Genomic DNA, 19,169 nt, shown 5'->3' on the forward strand with positions numbered 1-19,169 from the left:
GACAGGGACCTGCTGGAGATGGTCCAGCAGAGGGCTACAAGGATGATGAGGGGACTGGAGGGCATGGCTGATGAGGAGAGGCTGAGGGACCTGGAGCTGCTTAGTCTGGAGAAGAGAAGACTGAGAGGGGATTTGATAAATGTTTATAAGTATCTGAGGGCTGCCAGGAGTGGGGGACAGGCTCTGCTCACTGCTCCCTGGGACAGGACAAGGAGCAATGGGTGTAAGTTGCAGCAAAAGAGGTTCCAGCTCAACACAAGGGGGAACTTCTTTCCTGTGAGGGTCCCAGAGCACTGAACAGGCTGCCCAGAGAGGTTGTGGAGTCTCCTCCGGAGCCTTTCCAGGCCTGTCTGGATGTGTTCCTGTGTGACCTGAGCTGGATTGTGTGGTGCTGCTCTGTCAGGGTGGTTGGACTGGATGATCTCTTTGGGTCCCTTCCAACCCCTAACATCCTGTGATCTTCTGAGGTTCCTTCCAGCCCCTGACATTCTATGACTATGATTCTGTCACCTGTGGGGGCCACGAGGCTGAGGCACTGAGTGGTGCCCAGTGACAGGACAAGGGGAAATGGACACAAACTGGAACCCAGGAGGTTCCATCTGAACAGGAGAAACTTGTTTGGTGTGAGGGTGCTGGAGCTCTGGAGCAGGCTGCCCAGAGAGGTTGTGGAGTCTCCTTCTCTGGAGAGATTCCAAAGCCACATGGGCACTGTGATCCTGGTCAAGCTGCTGTGTGTGCCCCTGCTTGAGCAGGAAGGGTTGGACTGGCTGATCTCCAGAGGTTGCTTCCAACCCCACCGTGCTGAGGTTCTGGGATTCTGTTAAGGAGTGTCAGCACATCCCAGGCTGGTACTGGTGGGGTGGATGAGCTGCAGCTTCACCACTTCTTGCTCTGTTTGTACCCCCCAAGACCAGGCAGACCCCAGGCCCCCAGCCGAGCAGGATTCTGATGGTAAGCACCGACCTTCACACCTCCCCTGTGCTCAGCCCCCTCTCTCCTTCCCTCCTTTCCCCACCGTGTTTTCCTGGGAGGTGACAGCAGCAGGACCTCTCCTGGCTGCTGCCACCCCCTCTGCGGGGACCAGAGCTATTCTGGGGCTTCCCCACCCACGGCAGACGCCTGGGCTGGTGTGAAGATGCTGAGCAGAGCTGGCTCCCGGGGGTGTTTGCTTTCCCACTGTCAGTTGGCAGTTGTTTTTCTGGGTGTTTAATGGAAATCCCTAGAAAAACTTCTGGGAATGCTTTTAGGAGGCTTGTGGGGGCAGGGGGAGCTTGTGCATGTCTGCAAGGGATGGAGCAGCAGATGTTCTGCCCTCTGACCTGATCATGTTGGGCTTGCTGGCATCAAAGCTTTACTCTGCATGGTTACCAGAGCAAAGGGAGGCTGTTTTAGTGGTTTCTGATGGTTATACCTGGTCCCCTGCAGCACTTGCAGCCCCCTCCTAGGCTCACTGGACAAGATGAACTTTGAGGGTGTCTTCCAACCCAATGCATCCTATGATTCTGTGTCTTTAATGATGATGGTGGATGGGGTTGCACTGAGGGACAGCAATCAGTGCCTCCTGCTCACAAAGTCATGTTCTTCACCAGGGCTTATCAATTACTAACCTCACAGAATCATTTTGGTGGGAGAAAAAGCCTAAAAGATCATTAAGTCCAACCATCAAATATACCCTGTGCTACTCTGGACTCACATCCCCTAGCTACTGCTGCTGCTGGCACCAACGTGAGCTAGGGCTGGGGGTCCTGCTGCTCCTGGATGAGTTGTACTGCTGGGAGTTAACCACCATTCTTCCAGTTCAGCGTCACAGCTGAGGTGTGAAGCTCACACATCACCTCGGTGATGTTGTCACCTGGGCCATCATGGTGATGAGCAGCACAGTGCCAAACCCTCCTCTCCCTCTGCCCTCATTTATGGAGGAGGCAATGAGGGGCTGAGGGCACTATCTCTTGGAGAGATCCTCTCCATCCCACCTTTCCTTTAGCTCAGGATCTGTTTTGGTGGCCATAACCTGGTTGGCAGAATGGCTGTAGGTGCCCAAGAGGTGTTAGGGGCTGTTGCCTGGAGCTGTGTTGCAGCTGCCTGGGGCTTTGCTGCATGTTGGGCAAGCTAGTTAGGTAGGGCTGTGGGCAGGCAGCATCTCAGCGAGCAGGGTGGGTGGCACAGCCTCGTACCCTCTCCACACTACAGCACCACTCCCCATGGGGATGCACTCTACACTTTGGGACGAGCCCCATGATGGGATCGCCAAGTCAGCAGAGTATCCAGGCTCGGGCACATCCCATACTACAGCTCACGGCGCCGGCAGGAAGCTCCTGCTGAGCCTTGGCAAGGCTGTGCCCAGCCAAGTGATGATCTTCATCTTCCCACGCAGCAGCAGTTGGGGAAACCACTTAATTAAGAGTATTTAATTGTGCTGGTAACTGGTGCCATTAAGCTTCCCGGCCCCACGACAGGCTGCTGTTGGGAAGGCAGCGACTCGGCCGCGCAGCCGGCAGGCAGTCGGTCAGGCTGCGCAGCTCCTCCCCGGTGCTCAGCCTGCCCCTGGTGCCGTGTCCATGACTTTCCTGAAGCTCCTTTGCAGAATGAATTCTCGCATCGCTCTTTCTGCGCCACGAGGCTCAGCGTTGTGGATGCTCATTTCCTTCCCCACCCTCCTTCATCATCCCTTCCCCCTCCCTCCACTCCCCCCCCCCCCCCCCCCCCCGCCCCAGCCACAATCTGTTGCGTTTTGCTTTCTCCTCCTGCCTGGTGACCCTGAGAACCCAGCCAAGGAGAAACATCCCATTTGTGTCACAGCCAAAGATTTATACCTGGTGTCACCAGCGCCAGCCAGGTGAGCTCCGAGACCTTTCCCATCGCATCCGTGGGTTGCAATTCATCACCACGGAGCGGGCTCGGCACCCTGGCGCGTACGGCTGGGATTTATCCGCCGGGATGGTCGCTGCTGGGTGATGGAAGGGAGAGGCAAAGGCAGCTGCCGCTGTTGTCTCACTGATAAATGGAGGATGAGCAGCGGAAAGAAAATAGGATCCTCCCATCCCAGGGGGTGTGGAGCTGGAATGTCGTTAGGGGTTTGATGGGTGCTGAGGACCAGGTGATGGATACCTCTGGTCTTGTTTTCCCTGCGGGTCTCTGCTGTCCCCATGGTTTTCTGTGTCCTTTGGGATGTCCTTTGTGCTTTCCCAACCACTGTGTGCAGGTTGGATGGGGCAGAGCCCTCCTGCCACCCATGGTTGATGGTCCCCAATGCTCTGATGGCACTGCTGTGGCCATACCCATCCTCCTTCTCCTCACTTCGGGGGATGGATGGGTGGTCAGGGTGTGAGCCTCACCACAGCTTTTATCCCTGTCCCTGCAGGCAGCGATGTGACAGCAGCTGCCCGGGGCAGCTCCGCGGTGCCCGGCCGCAAGCCAGCCGAGGGCAGAGCAGATCCATGTGGCAGTGAGGTCACCGATGGGGGCACCGACAGCCGCGACTACGCTGCTGAGAGCGGCGTCAGCAGGAGCCCTGGTGAGAGCTGTGCTGCAGCGCGCCTGGGAGGTGGGGGGCATGGAGCTGCCAGCTGTGCCAGGGCTGTCTCTGCTCAGTGTGCAGCACCAAGCAGCGCTGAGGGACTTTACGTTGTGTGAGATGTGGTCTCGGCCACCTCTAGCCGTGGACCAATCCTCTCTCTCCACCGCCTTTGGCTGCCCTTGCCTGGCCGCTCTGGCTGCGCCCCCGTGCTTGACACGGGCAGAGCCCCCGCAAAGCTGTTGCTGATGCTCCCTTCTCCTTGCAGCGCTGAGGAGAACCAACTCCGTGCAAGGCTCGAGGCCGCCCCCACCAGCTGCTGCCAGCCCTGCTCCTGCTGCTGCTCCTGGTCCAGCAGCATCCCCAGGTAGGATGCGATGGGGACGCAGCCAAGATGCTTGGTTTATGAGGGTAATACTTTAATGCCCTGCCGTGGGCAGACACCTCCCTGCTTGTGGCAGTGCTGGGAAGGGAATGGGATGGAGAACATCACCCAGGTGAATGGCTTGGATCAGCAACAGAGTGTCCAGCAGGATGTGAGCAGGGATCATCTTCCTGTGCTGGGCACTGGTGAGGCCACATCTTGAATCTTGGGTTCTGTTTTGGGGCCCTAACTTCAAAAAGGACACTAAAGGACTGGAGTGGGTACAGGGGAGGCCAATGAAGCTGGTAAAGGGTCTGGAGTACAAAGTGGGTGAGGAGCAGCTGAGGGAACTGAGGGGGTTCAGCCTGGAGAAGAGCAGGCTGAAGGAAGACCTCATTGCTCTCTACAGCTCCTTGGAAGGAGGTTGGAGTGAGGTGAGGGTTGGCCTTTTCTCCCAGGGAGCAAGTGTTAGGACAAGAGAAAACAGCCTCAAATGGCCCCAGGGGAGGTGTATGTTGGATGTGAGGAACAATTTCTTGTGAGGATTAGCAAGCCTGAACAGTGGTGGAATCCCCATCCTTGAAGGGGTTTAGTGGTGATCTGGCAGTGCTGGGTTCATGGTTGGACTGGATGATCTTTTTGGTTTTGGTCTTTACACCCAAAATGATTCTGTGACCTGTCCCCAGCAGCTCCAGCAGCAGCAAGACCAGGTCCTGGGGCAGCTGGCCGGTTCCCAGAGAGACAAGGTAAAATCCAGCTGCTTGCAAGGGGCTGGGGGGCAGAGTGTGCCAGGGGCTAACAGGGTCCCTCCTGCAGCGAGCCCACCACTGGGACCTTCAGAGCCAGCCCGTGCTGCTGCCAGGGAGGAGCGAGGAGGGGGCTATGGTGTGCCCCCTGCCAGAGAGGAGAGGCCAGCCCGGCAGCCCCCTGCCTTCCAGCAGCCCCCAGCCGTCCCACCGGCACCCGCGGCCCCAGTGCGGCAGCAGCCCCAGCAGGAGGAAGAGGAAGATGCCAACAGCTATGACTCTGATGAAGGCAGTGCGTACCTGGGGCACCTGGTGGGAGGGCAGGGAGCAGTTTCTTTGGAAAACCAGGAGTTGTGAAGAGGTGGTCACTGTGGGACTGTGACTCCCACTATAAGGCTGCCCAGGGCAGTGGTGGAGTCCCCATCCCTGGAGGGGTTTCAGAGCCGTGGAGCTGTGGTGCTGAGGGCCATGGTTTAATGGTGCCATGGCAGTGCTGGGTAAGGGGTGGGCTTGATGATCTTAAAGGTCTCCTCCAACCAAAGTGATTCCATGATGCTAAGCTTGTGGTGTCTGGTGAGAAGAGTCCTTGGGGCATGTTGCTCTGGAGCTGGGCTGGGCTCTTGGCATGCTGTCTCTGCTCAGTCATGGGATCTTCAGGTGGGTTTGCACTAAATTACTGACCTCTGGCAGGGGATGGTTTAGTCTCTGCTCACACCATCTTCCCACTTCCAAATTCAAGTCCTGAAGGCAGCTGCCTCTTTCCATCAGAGCATCCTTTGCCTTGGTGGGCCTGTCTGTAGGAAAGGGTTGGTGACTTCAGCATCATGAGATCCTTGTGTTCAGGGGATTTGCTGCATGAGGACAAGCATCAATGGCAGAGCAGTGCTTTGCCTGTCCAGACTGTTCCCACCCAGGATGGCAAGAGCTTCTCTGGGCCAGGACTGGGTGTGGAATCATGCTTGGATAGGAGCAGCAGGACCTAGCTGAGGTCCTGTCATCTTTCTGTGGTGAGCACACATAAGCAAGCAGGAGCTGGCTCCCAAACAGGCCAAAGTGGGGACCAAACACTGAGTCCCAAGCCTTGGGAGAGGAGATACAGCCCACCTGAGCTGAAACACCTTCTCGGGGTAGTTCTGGGGTGGCATTGCCCTGAGAAGAAGGGTTTGTAGAGTTGGTCACATCCTCCTTTACCTGATGAGCTTTTAAGTCACCTCAAAAGCCCCCAGCTGTCCTCCCTTGGCACTCCCAGCATGGCAAAGCTCTGATGTGCAGAGCCTGTGAATCCAGCTGGATTTGTGTGCAGCAGTCTGGCCGATGCCAGTGCGGTCCCACGGGCATTGGATGGCTCTCACATTTCAACCACAAGGCTGGCTAATTTTTGCTAATCAGGGCTGATTAAACAGCAATTGGCTGAGCTTTTAATGAGGTCCTATTTCCAACTCCTCTCTCCGTCAGCCACGCTGGGAGCACTGGAGTTCAGCCTGCTCTATGACCAGGAGAACAGCTCCCTCCACTGCACCCTCATCAAGGCCAAAGTAAGTGCTCCTCTTTTGCTCCTTCTTTCACCAGTTTGTGTCCATCTGGCTCCCACTTCCCCCAGTGTGATGAGATGGAAGGCAGATAAGAGCAGGTGTGGATCTATTGGAGGATAGGAGGGACCATAGAGGGACTTTGACAGGCTGGATGGGTGGGCAGAAGCCAATGGGATGAGATTTAACAGGGCCAAGTGCAAGGTTCTGCATTTTGACCACAACAACCCCAAGCAGCACTCTAGGCTGGGGACAGAGTGGCTGAGAGCAGCCAGGCAGAGAGGGACCAGGGGGTGCTGGTAGAGAGTAGCTGAACATGAGGCAGCAGTGTGCCCAGGTGGGCAGCAGAGCCAATGGCATCCTGGGCTGGCTCAGGAGCAGTGTGGCCAGCAGCACAAGGGAGGTTCTTCTGCCCCTGTGCTCAGCACTGCTCAGGCCACACTTTGAGTGCTGGGTCCAGTTCTGGGCTCCTCCATTGCAGAGAGATGTTGAGGTGCTGGAAGGTGTCCAGAGAAGGGCAACGAAGGTGGCGAGGGGCCTGGAGCACAGCCCTGTGAGGAGAGGCTGAGGGAGTTTGGGGGTGTGCAGCCTGCAGAAGAGGAGGCTCAGGGCAGAGCTACTACCTACAGGGAGGCTGTAGCCAAGTGGAGTTGGGCTCTGCTGCCAGGCATCCAGCACCAGAAGAAGGGGACACAGTCTGGAGTTGTGGCAGGGGAGGTCTAGGCTGGATGTTAGGAGGAAGTTGTTGTCAGAGAGAGTGATTGGCACTGGAATGGGCTGCCCAGGGAGGTGGTGGAGTTGCTGGAGGTGTTGAAGCCAAGCCTGGCTGGGGCACTTAGTGCCATGGTCTGGTTGCTTGGCTCAGGCTGGGTGCTAGGTTGGAGTGGCTGAGCTTGGAGCTCTCTTCCAACCTGCTTAATTCTGTGATCCTGCACTTCTGTGAATGTGGATGCTGGTGGAGGCTGCCCCTAAGCAGACCCAGCACAGCTACTCCACTGTTCCTGTCTGGGAAGGTCTGTGGGGATTGTCCTTGGGTGGGTCTGGAAAGTCTGTGGGGCTTTTCTTCAACTGAATCCAAGAGATCTCTAGGGCCTTTCCCCAAGTAGGTCTGGGAAGTCTGTAGGACATCTCCTTGAGTGGGTCTGATGTTTCAGCACACGCTGGCACCCACACCTGCTTGGAGCAGAGGTTCCTGGCTTTCTGACCATGTTTTCTCTTTGTTGAGTTGCTTCATGGGCAGCTTTTCTGTCTTCCCTGCCTTATCTTTACGAAGATCCATGCACCATGGTTTCTTTATTATCTTTTAGGGCTTAAAACCAATGGACTCAAATGGCCTGGCAGATCCCTATGTCAAGCTGCACCTCTTGCCTGGAGCCAGCAAGGTGAGGTTTTGCCTGGTTTGGGTGTGCCTGGGAGATGGAGCGGAGGTTCCTCAAAGGCCCCTGAGGTCCTTGCCTTGCATTAAACTTTCTCCTCTTGATTTCTCCATGCTGTCACTCCCTGGAGCTGTGTTACCCAGGAGGTGTCTCTAGAGAAGTGCTGATGCTTGCAGATGCTCTCCCCTAGCCAAGGAACAGCTTATGCTGCAGACAGGGATGGAAGGGAGCTTCAGAGGAGGTGACACTGTTCATGAATCACAAAGCACCTGACACATACTCCAGTTATTACTGGGGTTTGAACCATCCATTTGATGCTGCAGCATCTTCTTGTTAGAGCAGTGAGGCAGTAACCACTGAGCAAGCTCTGACTCACTCCGTTAAGCAAGCTTTGAAGATCTCATTCCCCAGCCCAGCTAAGCTGGTCTTGGTGGGGACACCTTTGATGAAGGGCTGACCACTGACCTGGTGCCCAAGGATGCTATCTGGGGGGCTGCAGAAGGGTTTTGCTCAGAGGAATGAAGTGTAAAACAGTAGGAAACTGAAAGCAAACCCTGCTGGATTGATAGCTCCAGCTTTGCTTCGTGAGTGGGGATGTCCTGGTCTTGTGCAGGGTCCATCAAGGTGTCATGGTCTTGGGATATGGTTTTTGCTTAGTCTCATTTGCTGTTTTCTTTGACCTGTATGTCTGTGAAGGACAAGTGACAGAGCTCCTCCATTTCCCATGCTGTCATCTGCTTTAGACCACCCAAGCCCTGCACAGCCTGCCCTGGGCAGACTACTTGTGTAGATGTCCTTGAGGGACTAGACCCCAGAGCCAGTGCCAAAAGCCAGGTGGTGAAGTCTACCCTAGTGACTGCAGGCAGCTGAGTCCTTGGTGCTTGCATAAAGGTCCACCTTGTCAGGTCAGTGACGCTCACCTGCAGCTGACGGCTCGGAGGCGCGACAGCCTCAGCGGGCGGCGGTGACGTCCTTCAGAGCCCGGTCAAAGCACCTCTGGTGAGGCAGAAGCGATGGAGCATCTCATTGACACTCCTCTGCCAGGAGCCTGCGTGGAGGCGGGGAGCAGCTGCGGGGTCTAACGATGCCTCTGTCGTTTCAATGCCGTAGTCAAACAAGCTGAGGACGAAGACGCTGCGCAACACGCGCAACCCCGTGTGGAACGAGACCCTGGTGTACCACGGCATCACGGACGAGGACATGCAGAGGAAAACCCTCAGGTAAGCACAGTATCACAGTATCACAGTATCATCAGGGTTGGAAGAGACCTCACAGATCATCAAGTCCAACCCTTTACCACAGAGCTCAAGGCCAGACCATGGCACCAAGTGCCACGTCCAATCCTGCCTTGAACAGCTCCAGGGACAGCGACTCCACCACCTCCCCGGGCAGCCCATTCCAGTGTCCAATGACTCTCTCAGTGAAGAACTTTCTCCTCACCTCCAGCCTAAATCGCCCCTGGCAGAGCTAGGCTGGAGTAGCTGGGCTGCCTCTGCTTGGTATGGTGGGGTGGGGACTGGGGGCTTCCTTGCATGGAGTGGCTCACAGAACCAACCAGGTTGGAAAAGACTTCACATCAAGTCTGACCTATCACCTTACACCTTCTAATTGACTAACCCATGGCACTAAGTGCAACATCCAGCCTCCTCTGGAACATCCTCAGGGATGGAGACTCCACCACCTCCCTGGGCAGCCCTTTCCAATGGCAATCACTCTTGCTGTGAAGAGCTTCTTCCTAACATCCAGCCTTAACCTGCCCTGGCACAGCTTGAGACTGTGTCCACTTGTTCTGTCTCTGGGTGCCTTGGAGAAAAGACCAACCCCAGCTGGCTACAGCCTCCTTTCAGGCGGTTGTAGACAGCAATGAGCTCTGCCCTGAGCCTCCTCTTTTCCAAGTTGCACACTCCCAGCTCCCTCAGCCTCTCCTCACAGGGCTGTGCTCCAGGCCCCTCACAGCCTTGCTGCCCTTCTCTGGACATGTTCAAGCACCTCCACATCTTAATTTGAGTGGCCCAGAACTGGACACAGAGCTGGACTCAAGCCAGCCTTCCTCAGGAGGAGGAAATGCAGAGGTTTTGGCCCAAATCAACAAGCTTCACACAACGTGCTGATGGTGATGGTCCTCTTAAAAAACATAAAGGCATTTGAGAATCATAGAACCATAGAACTGCTGAGGTTGGAAGAGACCTTTCAGATCATCAAGCCAAAGTGCTTACCTATTGCTCAGGACCCCAGCAATGCTGCTAAGCAGCTACCACTAAACCATGTCCCGGTCCCGCAGCATCACATCCAAGTGTCTTTTCATTATCTCCAGGGATGTTGACTCCACCACAGGCTCACAGGATATCAGGGCTTAGAAAAGACCCAAGGAGATCATCCAGACCAACCCCCCTGCCAGAGCAGGACTATACAATCCAGCTCAGGTCACACAGGAACACATCCAGACAGGCCTTGGAAAGCTCCAGAGAAGGAAACTCCACAACCTCTCTGTGGAGCCTGTTCCAGTGCTCTGTGACCCTCACAAGAAAGAAGTTCCCACTCGTGTTGAGGTGGAGCCTCCTGTGCTGCAGCTTCCATTCATTGCTCCTTGTGTTGTCACAGGGAGCACTGAGCAGAGCCTGTCCCCCCCTCCTGACCCCCAGCCCTCAGAGATTTATAAACGTTGATTAAATCCCCTCTCAGTCTTCTCTTCTCCAGACCTGGATCCCTCAGCCTCTCCTCATCAGGCAGTGCTCCAGTCCCCTCATCATCCTCGTAGCCCTCTGCTGGACCCTTTCCAGCAGATCCCTGTCCCTCTTGAACTGGGAAGCCTAAAACTGAACACAGCACTCAAGATGAAGTCTCACCATGGCAGAGTAGAGGGGAAAGAGAACCTCCCTTAATCTGCTGGACACACTTCTTAATGCACCCCAGGATCCCATTGGCCTTCTCGACCACAGGGGCACCACCTCCCTGGGCAGCCTGTTCCAGGACTTAGGAACCCTTTCTGGGAAGAAACTTCCTGATACAAATTTGAGCTTGTAATTTGTTATTGTAATATTTATTTTACCCTTCTCAATGTAGAGATTTGTGCCTTGCTTAGCCACACATGCTCGGACTCTATCCCAGCAGAACCTTGAGGTGCCTCTCAAAGTTTTGGGCATGTCCTTCCCACAAGAAATTTCCACCTCTTGATTTCTTGCTCCACAACAAAGCACATGTTGCTTTTTGGTGGCACAGCACAACTTCACCTTTCTGACTGCTTGTGGTCAGAGAAGAGCCAGATGGGTGGGGAGGCTTTGGTAGTGCTTTGTGTTGGCTACCCCCAAACCAGTGCCCTTGCAGGAGAAGGTTTGTGCTCTGAAGTCAGGTGCCACTGCTCCATCTGGTTGATGTTCACCTTTCCTGTTCCCTTCAGGATCTCTGTGTGTGATGAAGACAAATTTGGCCACAATGAGTTTATTGGAGAAACCAGAGTTTCCTTGAAAAAGCTTAAAGCCAACCAGAAAAAGAACTTCAACATCTGCTTGGAGAGAGTAATACCAGTGAGTGCCTGTCACATGTCCTCCTGCTGCTGCTGGTGTTGGGGTTGCCACCAAATGGCACATGAGGGAGCTCCTGGTGAGCTTGGAGCTGGACCTGGCCAAGAGCTGTAGGTGCTGGCATCCTTAGGAGTTGTATCCCCATCTGTGTCTGAGCTGATGTGGCACATCAAGGCCAAGAGATAAGAGCATGGTGGGAACCCAGGGGAAGTGACTCTGGTGACTGCTTCAGTGGCCACAGAGCTGCTGGTGTTGTGGGATGAGGGAATGGTTTGGGTTGGAAAAGACCTTTAAAACTCATCTAGTCCAACCCTCTTGCCATGGGCAGGGAGATCTTTGACTAGAGCAGGTTTCTCAGAGGCCTGCCCAGCCTGACCTTGTGGTGGGGAATGCGTTGCCAGCCTATGCTGATGTGTGTCACTGCTCAGGGTCAGGTCACTCCACTCCCCAGTGCTGAGGTGGAGGTTGATGGAGCAGTTGAACATACCTGAGGCACCTTCCACTCCTGAGGCCAGCAAAAGGTCATAGAATGGTCTAGGTTGGAAGGGATCTCAAGCATCATCCGTAGGCAGGGACACCTCCCACTAGAGCAAGCTGCTCAAGGCCCTCATCCAACCTGGCCTTGAACACCTCCAGGGAGGAAGCAGCCACAACCTCCCTGGGCAAGATGCAGGTGGGCTCCTGGGGGTGTTCATCCTGTAGGACACTGCACTCCTGTCACTCATGGAAGTCTCTTTTCCCCCTTCCCCGTCCCAGATGAAGCGTGCTGGAACGAGCGGCGCGTCCCGCGGGATGGCGCTGTACGAGGAGGAGGTAAGAGGGCTTGGAGTGCAGCTTGGAGGCTCCATGCCTGCCTCACCCATCCTCTCCCGTGGACAAAGCCCTTTTCCCCTCGTGGAGGTGCAAGGGTCCTTTGCACCTGTCTTGCCTCGTCTGCTCTGCAGCTGAGGTTTTGCCTCACGCAGCCCTTTGTGTCTACATCTCTGCTTGCTTCCTCTTGAAGGTAGATCGCGGTGGGGATGTGGAGGAACGTGGGAAGATCCTCGTGTCCCTCATGTACAGCACCCAGCAGGGAGGCCTGATCGTGGGCATCGTGCGCTGCGTGCACTTGGCGGCCATGGATGCCAACGGCTACTCGGACCCCTTCGTGAAGCTGTGAGTGGGAGCTGGGGATGGCTCCGTCTGCTAGCGCTTGGTTGTGGAGCCACCCACTGTCCCTGGGCGGTAACTGATGGGCTCAGAGCTCCTCCTAAAACCGTGGGAGAGAGCAGAGCATCTCCCCAACCACCTTGAGACCTCCCGCAGGGGTGAGATGCCCACCAGAGTTGGCTGTGCAAGGTGGCAGTGCTCTGCTTGTGTGCCGCTGCCATGGCTGATGCTAGGTGAGACTGACCCCACCCTTAGGTCCTTCCTCATAGCTTGGACTGGATGACCTTGGAGGTCTCTTTCAACCTGGTTGGTTCTATGATTCCAGTCCCTGTAGGTTAGAATCATGGCATCACCAAATCATCTAAGTTGGAAAAGACCTTGAAGATCATCAGGTCCAACCATTAACCCACCACAGCCCAATCCACCACTGAACCTCAGCACTCCACCTACAGGTCTTTTTAATCCCTCCAGGGATGGGGGCTCCACCACTGCCCTGAGCAGCCTGTTGAATGCAGAGGTTCCCAAATGCACAGACTCAGAGCCAGGGAACAAGAGGCCCTTTCTTTTCCTGGGGGAGATGGGTGGGAAATTACCTGGGACCAGTGCATTGTTTGGAAGGACATCAAAAGTTGTGTGCAGGACTTGCTGCTTTCTGGTGCCTGACCATCACCCAGCTCCTCCAGAGAGGTTTCTGCTGAGGTCTTTGTGGTTTCCTGTGTCTCATTTGGCAACCCAGGGGAAAAAGGAAAGAGAATAATTAGGATTTTACTGATGTGATGTTATTTTAGAAGGTGGGAAGAGCCTGGCTAACGCATTGCTTTGCTGTAGAAACCTTCACTTGCTGTTTTCTAGCCCCAGACCTCAGTTTTCCTTAGTCAATAAGCTCAGGCTAGTCTCACACTGGAGTTTTGAGCTGTTTTCTGTTGCCCCCAGTTGGCTGAAACCTGACATGGGAAAAAAAGCCAAGCACAAGACACAGATTAAGAAGAAGACCTTGAATCCTGAGTTTAACGAGGTAAGGATGGATGTGATCCATGCATTATTGGATCAGTTTAGCTAAGCAATGTGTTGTGCCAAGGAGACAGAAGACAAACTGCCCAAGGTTTGGTTGCTCACTCAGAGTTCCAGCTCCTTTTCCCCTTCTGTACCCAGGCATATTTCAGGAAGGACTTTGCTCTGGGTGATCTCACCAGCTCAATGCTGGGCAGCACCAGTGTGCCCCAAAACCTCCCTGCTGCCAACCCTGTGTCACCTCAACCTGGGGTATGGGTGGGATGAGCATCCTCAAGCTGGTGCTGTTTTGATGGGATGACTGCAAAGTGCTCAGTTAGAGACAAGAGGTGAGCTCAGCTTATGGTCACTGAATGCCAACACAGTGTGGCTTGGAAGGGACCTCTGGCAACCATCCAGTCCAATGCCCCCTGCTCAGGCAGGGGCACCCACAGCAGCTTTCCCAGGATCACAATGCCCAGGTGGCTTTGGAATCTCTTCAGGGGAGGAGACTCCACAACCTCTCTGGGCAGCCTGCTCCTGGGCTCCAGCACCCTCACACCAAACAAGTTTCTCCTCCTGTTCAGAGGGAGCCTCCTGGGTTCTACTTTGTGCCCTCTACTGCTTGTCCTGTCACTTGGCACCACTGCCATCCTCCACTGGACTCTCTCCAGTAGTTCCCTGTCTCTCTTGAGCAGCAGAACTAGACCCAGTCCTCCATATGTGACCTTGCCAGGTCAGAGCAGAGGGGGAGGAGAACCTACCTTTGCCTGCTGGACACACTCTTAATGCACCCAGGAGACCATTGGCCTTCTTGGCCATGCAGGCATGTTGTTGGCTCATGATGAACTTGTCCACCAGCACTCCTAGGTCCTCCACAGAGCTGCTTTCCAGCAGGTCAGCCCCTCACTTGTGCTGGTGCAGGAGGCTATTCCTCCCCAGGGGCAGGACCCAACACTTGCCCTTGTTGAACTTCAGGAGGTTCTCCTCACTTAGCTCTCCAACCTGTCCAGGTCTGGCTGAATGGCACCACCACAGCCTGATGGTATGTCAGCCACTCCTCTCAGTTTGGTATCATCATCTGAGCACCATCCCATGATCCTGGGAGGAAAGGTGCTGCAGGGCAGGAACATTTGCTCCTTGCTGATGTATTTTAAGTATCCTCTTGCTGGATTTTGGATTCAGGCTCTACAGGAATCATCTGCAACTCCTTCCCTGCAATTTAGGGCTGTATTTTCCTGAGGTGATGTGGGTGTTCTCCTTCTGCAGGAGTTCTTCTATGACATAAAACACAACGACCTGGCCAAGAAGTCACTGGACATTTCTGTCTGGGATTATGACATTGGAAAATCCAATGACTACATCGGTGAGCTGCAAGTCTCTGTGCCCTGGGATGTTGTGGTGGGTTGAGAAACTCCCCCCCCCATCACTACTCAAATTTACTAGACCAGCTCAGGTGGCTTGGGAAGTAAGATAGAATCATAGAATGGTTTAGGTTGGAAGGGAACTCAAAGATCTCATCCAGTTCCAACCCTCCACCATAGGCAGGGAAACCTCCCACTAGAACAGGTGACTCAAGGCCTCATCCAACCTGGTCCTGAACACTTCCAGGGAGGTTGTGGAGCACAGAGTCACCCAATGTGATCTGTGATCACATTGGGTGACTCTGTGCCCCACAACCTCCCTGGGCAACCTGTGCCAGTGTCTCACCACCCTCACTGCAAACAACTTCTTCCTAACATACACTTTCAGTCTCCTCTCTGCTCATCTAAACCCATTCCTATTCCTCCTTTCATTACATGACCTTGCAAGTAGTCCTTCCCCAGCCTTCCTGTAGGTCCCCTTCAGATACTGGAAGGCCACTCCAAGGTCTTCTCAAAGCCTTCTCTTCTCCAGGCTACAGAGCCCAAACTCTTATGGCCTGTCCTCATAGCAGAGCTGCTGTAGCCCTCTGAGCATCTTGGTGGCATCCTCTGGACTGGCTCCAATAGTTCCATGTCCTCCTTGTGTTGGGCTCCCATAGACTTTATTACCCTTTTATAAGCACTGATCTGATTTCTCTCATTAGAATATTCCAACCAGCTTCAAACCAGCATGGATGTGCTTCCAGCACCCAGTGCAGTGCTTGCTCTGCAGAAGGGATGTGTAGGTCACCAACCCTCTGAGGGACCCTGGGTTGGGCTTTGAGGTGGGGCTGTGCAGGTTGGTTGGGTGCTTGTGTCAGTCCATCAGGTACAGTTCAGCCACTGTCCTGCCCCATCCCCAGCGTCATGGGGGCTCTGCAGTGCCAGCAGAGCAGCTCTGGTCGTTTCCACCACATTTTAAAACAGGGAGGTGAAGAGAAATGTCCCAAATGTCCAAGGTGACCTTCTTGTGGCCATCCAGGATCTGAAGGGGGCCTACAAAAAAACTGGGGAGGGACTTTTTAGGCAATCAGGGAGTGACAGGACTGGGGGGAAGGGAGCAAAGCTGGAGGTGGGGAGATTCAGGCTGGAGGTGAGGAGGAAGTTGTTGAGCATGAGAGTGGTGAGAGGCTGGAATGGGTTGCCCAGGGAGGTGGTTGAGGCCCCATGCCTGAAGGTGTTTAAGGCCAGGCTGGCTGAGGCTGTGTGCAGCCTGCTCTAGGGTAGGGTGTCCCTGGGCATGGCAGGGGGATTGGAACTGTCTGCTCCTTGTGGTCCCTTCCAACCCTGATTGATTCTATGATTCTAAATGTGAGCTCTGTCTCCACAGAAGTGGTTTACTCTACTGTCAGCCTCGACTCTGAGCATGGTGTGTTTTCCCCTCTGGCTCCTCCAGGTGGCTGTCAGCTTGGCATCACGGCGAAGGGGGAGCGCTTGAAACACTGGTATGAATGTTTGAAGAACAAGGACAAGAAGATCGAACGCTGGCACACCCTCCAGAACGAGAACCACGTTGCCAGTGATTAAAAGGAGCTGCTGCCCAAACCTCCCCAAGTAGCCCCTCCTCTGCCCAGCCCCCGTAGGTGCCCTGATGTCCGTCTTCCAGCGCAGCCATGCCTTGCTACACGCCTCCGCTCGCGGGGCAGCGACCTTCTTCTGTCTTCTCCAAGCATCCTCTGTGCTCCTTATCTCCACCTGAAAACTAACCCAGATCTTTTGTATTCACTCCCTTTCGTTTGTCTGGGGTTTGGGTTTGGCTTTTTTTGGAGGGGGGGGGGGGGCAGTTGGGTTATCTTTGTGGGGGAGTCACTGACTTATCCTGGTGTGTAGTTCTGCCAAGCAATAGTTGCCCTCTGACTGTTCCTCCTTCTCACTAGTCTCACGCACGCCATGGTAGCGTTCCCGTTGTGTGTGTGATGCTCTGTGTTCCTCCAGCCTCTCTGCTCCTGTGGCTCTTCCCTTGGCCACCAGCTTGTGGCACCCGGATCTGCCAGTGGGGTGCACGGCCACCAGCCTGGCTGTGCTCTCATCCAGCGCTGGGGTGGGTTTGAGCCCTGGCGGTGGGAGCTCGTTCTGCTTGCGTGGTATCAATACCTCAAAGCTCTTTGGCTTCGGTGTGGGTCGTGGCCGTAGCCTGGTATCTGTGTTGTCATGATTAGGCTAAAGCCTGTGTCACTGATGTAACCCTGCTTGAGCTTTACTTCTGGTCTGGTACACCCCAGCAATATTGTGACACGTCCCTTGCCGAGAAGATCCACCTCTAATACACTAAGGGCAAACAGGAGCCACTCTGCTCGCAGGGAAGCAGAGATTTGGGTTGGTTTGTGTTTCTTGCTGTAGGAGCCCACTCATGTTTCAAGCTTGTGACTACCTCCTCTTCACCTCCTAGCTGCGAAGTAGTGACTAGCTGGACCCCCCCCAGGGCAGTTCCTTGGTCCTCCTCAGACTGTCCTTTCTGTTTTCCATACCACATGCAGGAGGGAAGCTGAAGGAGAAGACACTTCCCACCAACAAGCTGATGCGTGCAAGGATCATTGCTTTACAATGCCACAAGGACTGAAATGAGCTGGAGCAGTTAGAGGCCTTCCAGACTTTGGGTTGGTTTGGGTCTGTTTGAAATCTGCACAAGAAGCATTGTCTCCAGCCTGCACTGTAAGGATCATCAGGAGATGTTTGGTGTGTTCACAGTAGCAGGAGAGAGCTGCTCTCAGGCTTGGTGCTGATCAGGTTGGGTTATCATTGGCTGTCTCTGGACAACCTCAAGGGTAGAGGTGTCACTGGTAGCACAATAAGCACATCTGGAATAGATCATTGGTCAGCTACAGCCTGCGCATGTTGTGTCACCCCTGGGCCCCTGCCCCCTGGCCCATCACTGCCCCTGCAACCCCTGCTGTGGTCTGCTGGCCTGTGGCGTGGCCTCAATGCAGCTGTACTGCAGAGCTTGCTCTCTGGAATTGGATGAGTTGTTGTCCTCTTCTTGATTATTTCCCCACCATCTCCCCCACTCTTCCCCCAGCAGAACTTGCTCTGAGTGCTGACTTGTGGCGAGCACCTCTGCAGGGCTGCCTGACGTTCATGTTGCTGCGTGATGTCCACACTGCTGTGTGATCCTGCTGCTGCAGAGCAGCCCTTCCCCAGCCCAGCTCAGACTTCCCATGTACCAGCTGGTACTTCTTCCTCCCTCCAGCCCCAGCTGGGTGCTGCAAGCTCTTTGTTGCTAACTTTCCACTAGGAGCCACCCTTGGACCTAGTAATCAGGTGGAGAAACCTAAAGCAGCATATGCGTCCTCTGCTCCATCACCCTAGACTTTCTCCAGTGGTGTGGCTGCCAAGATGGGAGCTGCTCAGATTGCAGTGCATGGAAGTGTGCAGTGGGAGAGGACACTCTGAAGTGGCTTTCCCCTCCTTTTCCTGAAGGTCTTTATTCTGCATGAGTGAGTGCAATGTCCAAGAGCCCCTGAGCTATGTTACCCTCACTGTAAGCTGCATGAAGGACCCAGGTGGGAATGACTTGGTTCTTTTGGATCATTTCCTTCTGCATCCCGTGCTCCTCGGTGCAGCTGTTCCCAAATCCTCACTGCTCTGGACAGAGTGGGTTTGGCAGTAGGATGGTGTCATCCTTCCAGAGTGGTGGACCTGCTCAAAACCTTTGCTGGCCCTTCTCTAACCTCTTGGAGCAGGAGTTAGTCACTGTGTCCTTCTGAGCTGTGCTGGAGAAATGGTTTACCTTTTAAAAGCAACCCCAAATCTGACCCCTGCAGCAGCCCAGCCTCTTTTCTGTGTGTGCAGGTTGCCTTTCCCCCCCTCCTGTCTTGCCCTTCTCTCTTCAGCCTGCTTTCCCTTCAGCCAAGCAATGCTCACATCCTCTCTTTGCACCCATGAACTGAAAGCAACACAACCTACTGCTCTCCCTTGTCCCAACTCATCTTTCTTTGTCTCCATTTGTGCCACCACCTTCTTCCTTGCTGCTTGCTTTCCTTTTTGTTTGTTTGTGTCTGCTGGTAATCTCTGCCCTGAATGCCTCCTTTTGCATTGTAAATAAAGCATGCAGATACAGATTGGGAATGGTGCAAGGAAATCCTAACAACCACCACCACAACAAATAACAATAATAAGAAATAGGAGGGGGAAAAAAAAGGAGGGGGGGGAAACAATGCAAAAAAAAATCCTCTTCTACTGCTGTTTGCATTCTGAGTTGCATGCAGTGATTTTACAGCAAAATAATCTGTTGACAACTCTTAAGAGACAAAGAAAATGTTGCACAGGAACTAGAAACCCTCCAGTCTTCCGCTGCATGCAGCACAACATCCTCTCTTGGTGTGGTATCTAATAAACTGAGACTATTGGAAAAGGACAAAAAAAACCCCAAAGCCTAAACTCAAATGTGATGGTTTGTTATTAATGACTTTTGGTTTATTTCCTTCTCTGTAGGACCATCAAGGACCAGGGGGTTTGGTAGAGGTGGGGAGGAAAAAAAACCCAGTTGTTGGTGGGTGGTGGAATGTTGAATGGAAGGGTGTTGAAGGAGGAGGTTGGGATGGAGAGGTGGCAGCTCTGCACAGCTGGGTTTGGGAGAG

General features: G+C 54.3%; 1 protein-coding gene across 4 annotated transcripts in view; it reads left to right on the plus strand.

The window, feature by feature from the left end:
- RPH3A (rabphilin 3A) overlaps nt 1–18,969 on the plus strand; it is a 49,900-nt gene extending 30,931 nt beyond the window's left edge. For 2 of the 4 annotated variants that reach the window (XM_064169085.1, XM_064169087.1), the window contains 14 exons: nt 910–951; nt 3,362–3,514; nt 3,783–3,881; nt 4,565–4,624; nt 4,695–4,916; nt 6,080–6,159; nt 7,461–7,535; nt 8,640–8,749; nt 10,927–11,053; nt 11,807–11,863; nt 12,054–12,205; nt 13,133–13,214; nt 14,459–14,555; nt 15,989–18,969. In XM_064169085.1, coding sequence (XP_064025155.1) covers nt 910–951; nt 3,362–3,514; nt 3,783–3,881; nt 4,565–4,624; nt 4,695–4,916; nt 6,080–6,159; nt 7,461–7,535; nt 8,640–8,749; nt 10,927–11,053; nt 11,807–11,863; nt 12,054–12,205; nt 13,133–13,214; nt 14,459–14,555; nt 15,989–16,119 — 1,487 coding nt within the window. In that variant the 3' untranslated portion in view covers nt 16,120–18,969. The remainder of the gene's footprint in view (nt 1–909; nt 952–3,361; nt 3,515–3,782; nt 3,882–4,564; nt 4,625–4,694; nt 4,917–6,079; nt 6,160–7,460; nt 7,536–8,639; nt 8,750–10,926; nt 11,054–11,806; nt 11,864–12,053; nt 12,206–13,132; nt 13,215–14,458; nt 14,556–15,988) is intronic. The other 2 variants (XM_064169086.1, XM_064169088.1) reach the window with 2 other exon arrangements.
- The last annotated feature ends 200 nt before the right edge of the window (nt 18,970–19,169 follow it).

The sequence above is a fragment of the Pogoniulus pusillus genome, chromosome 30, assembly GCF_015220805.1.
Source record: "Pogoniulus pusillus isolate bPogPus1 chromosome 30, bPogPus1.pri, whole genome shotgun sequence".
Lineage (NCBI taxonomy): Eukaryota > Metazoa > Chordata > Aves > Piciformes > Lybiidae > Pogoniulus > Pogoniulus pusillus.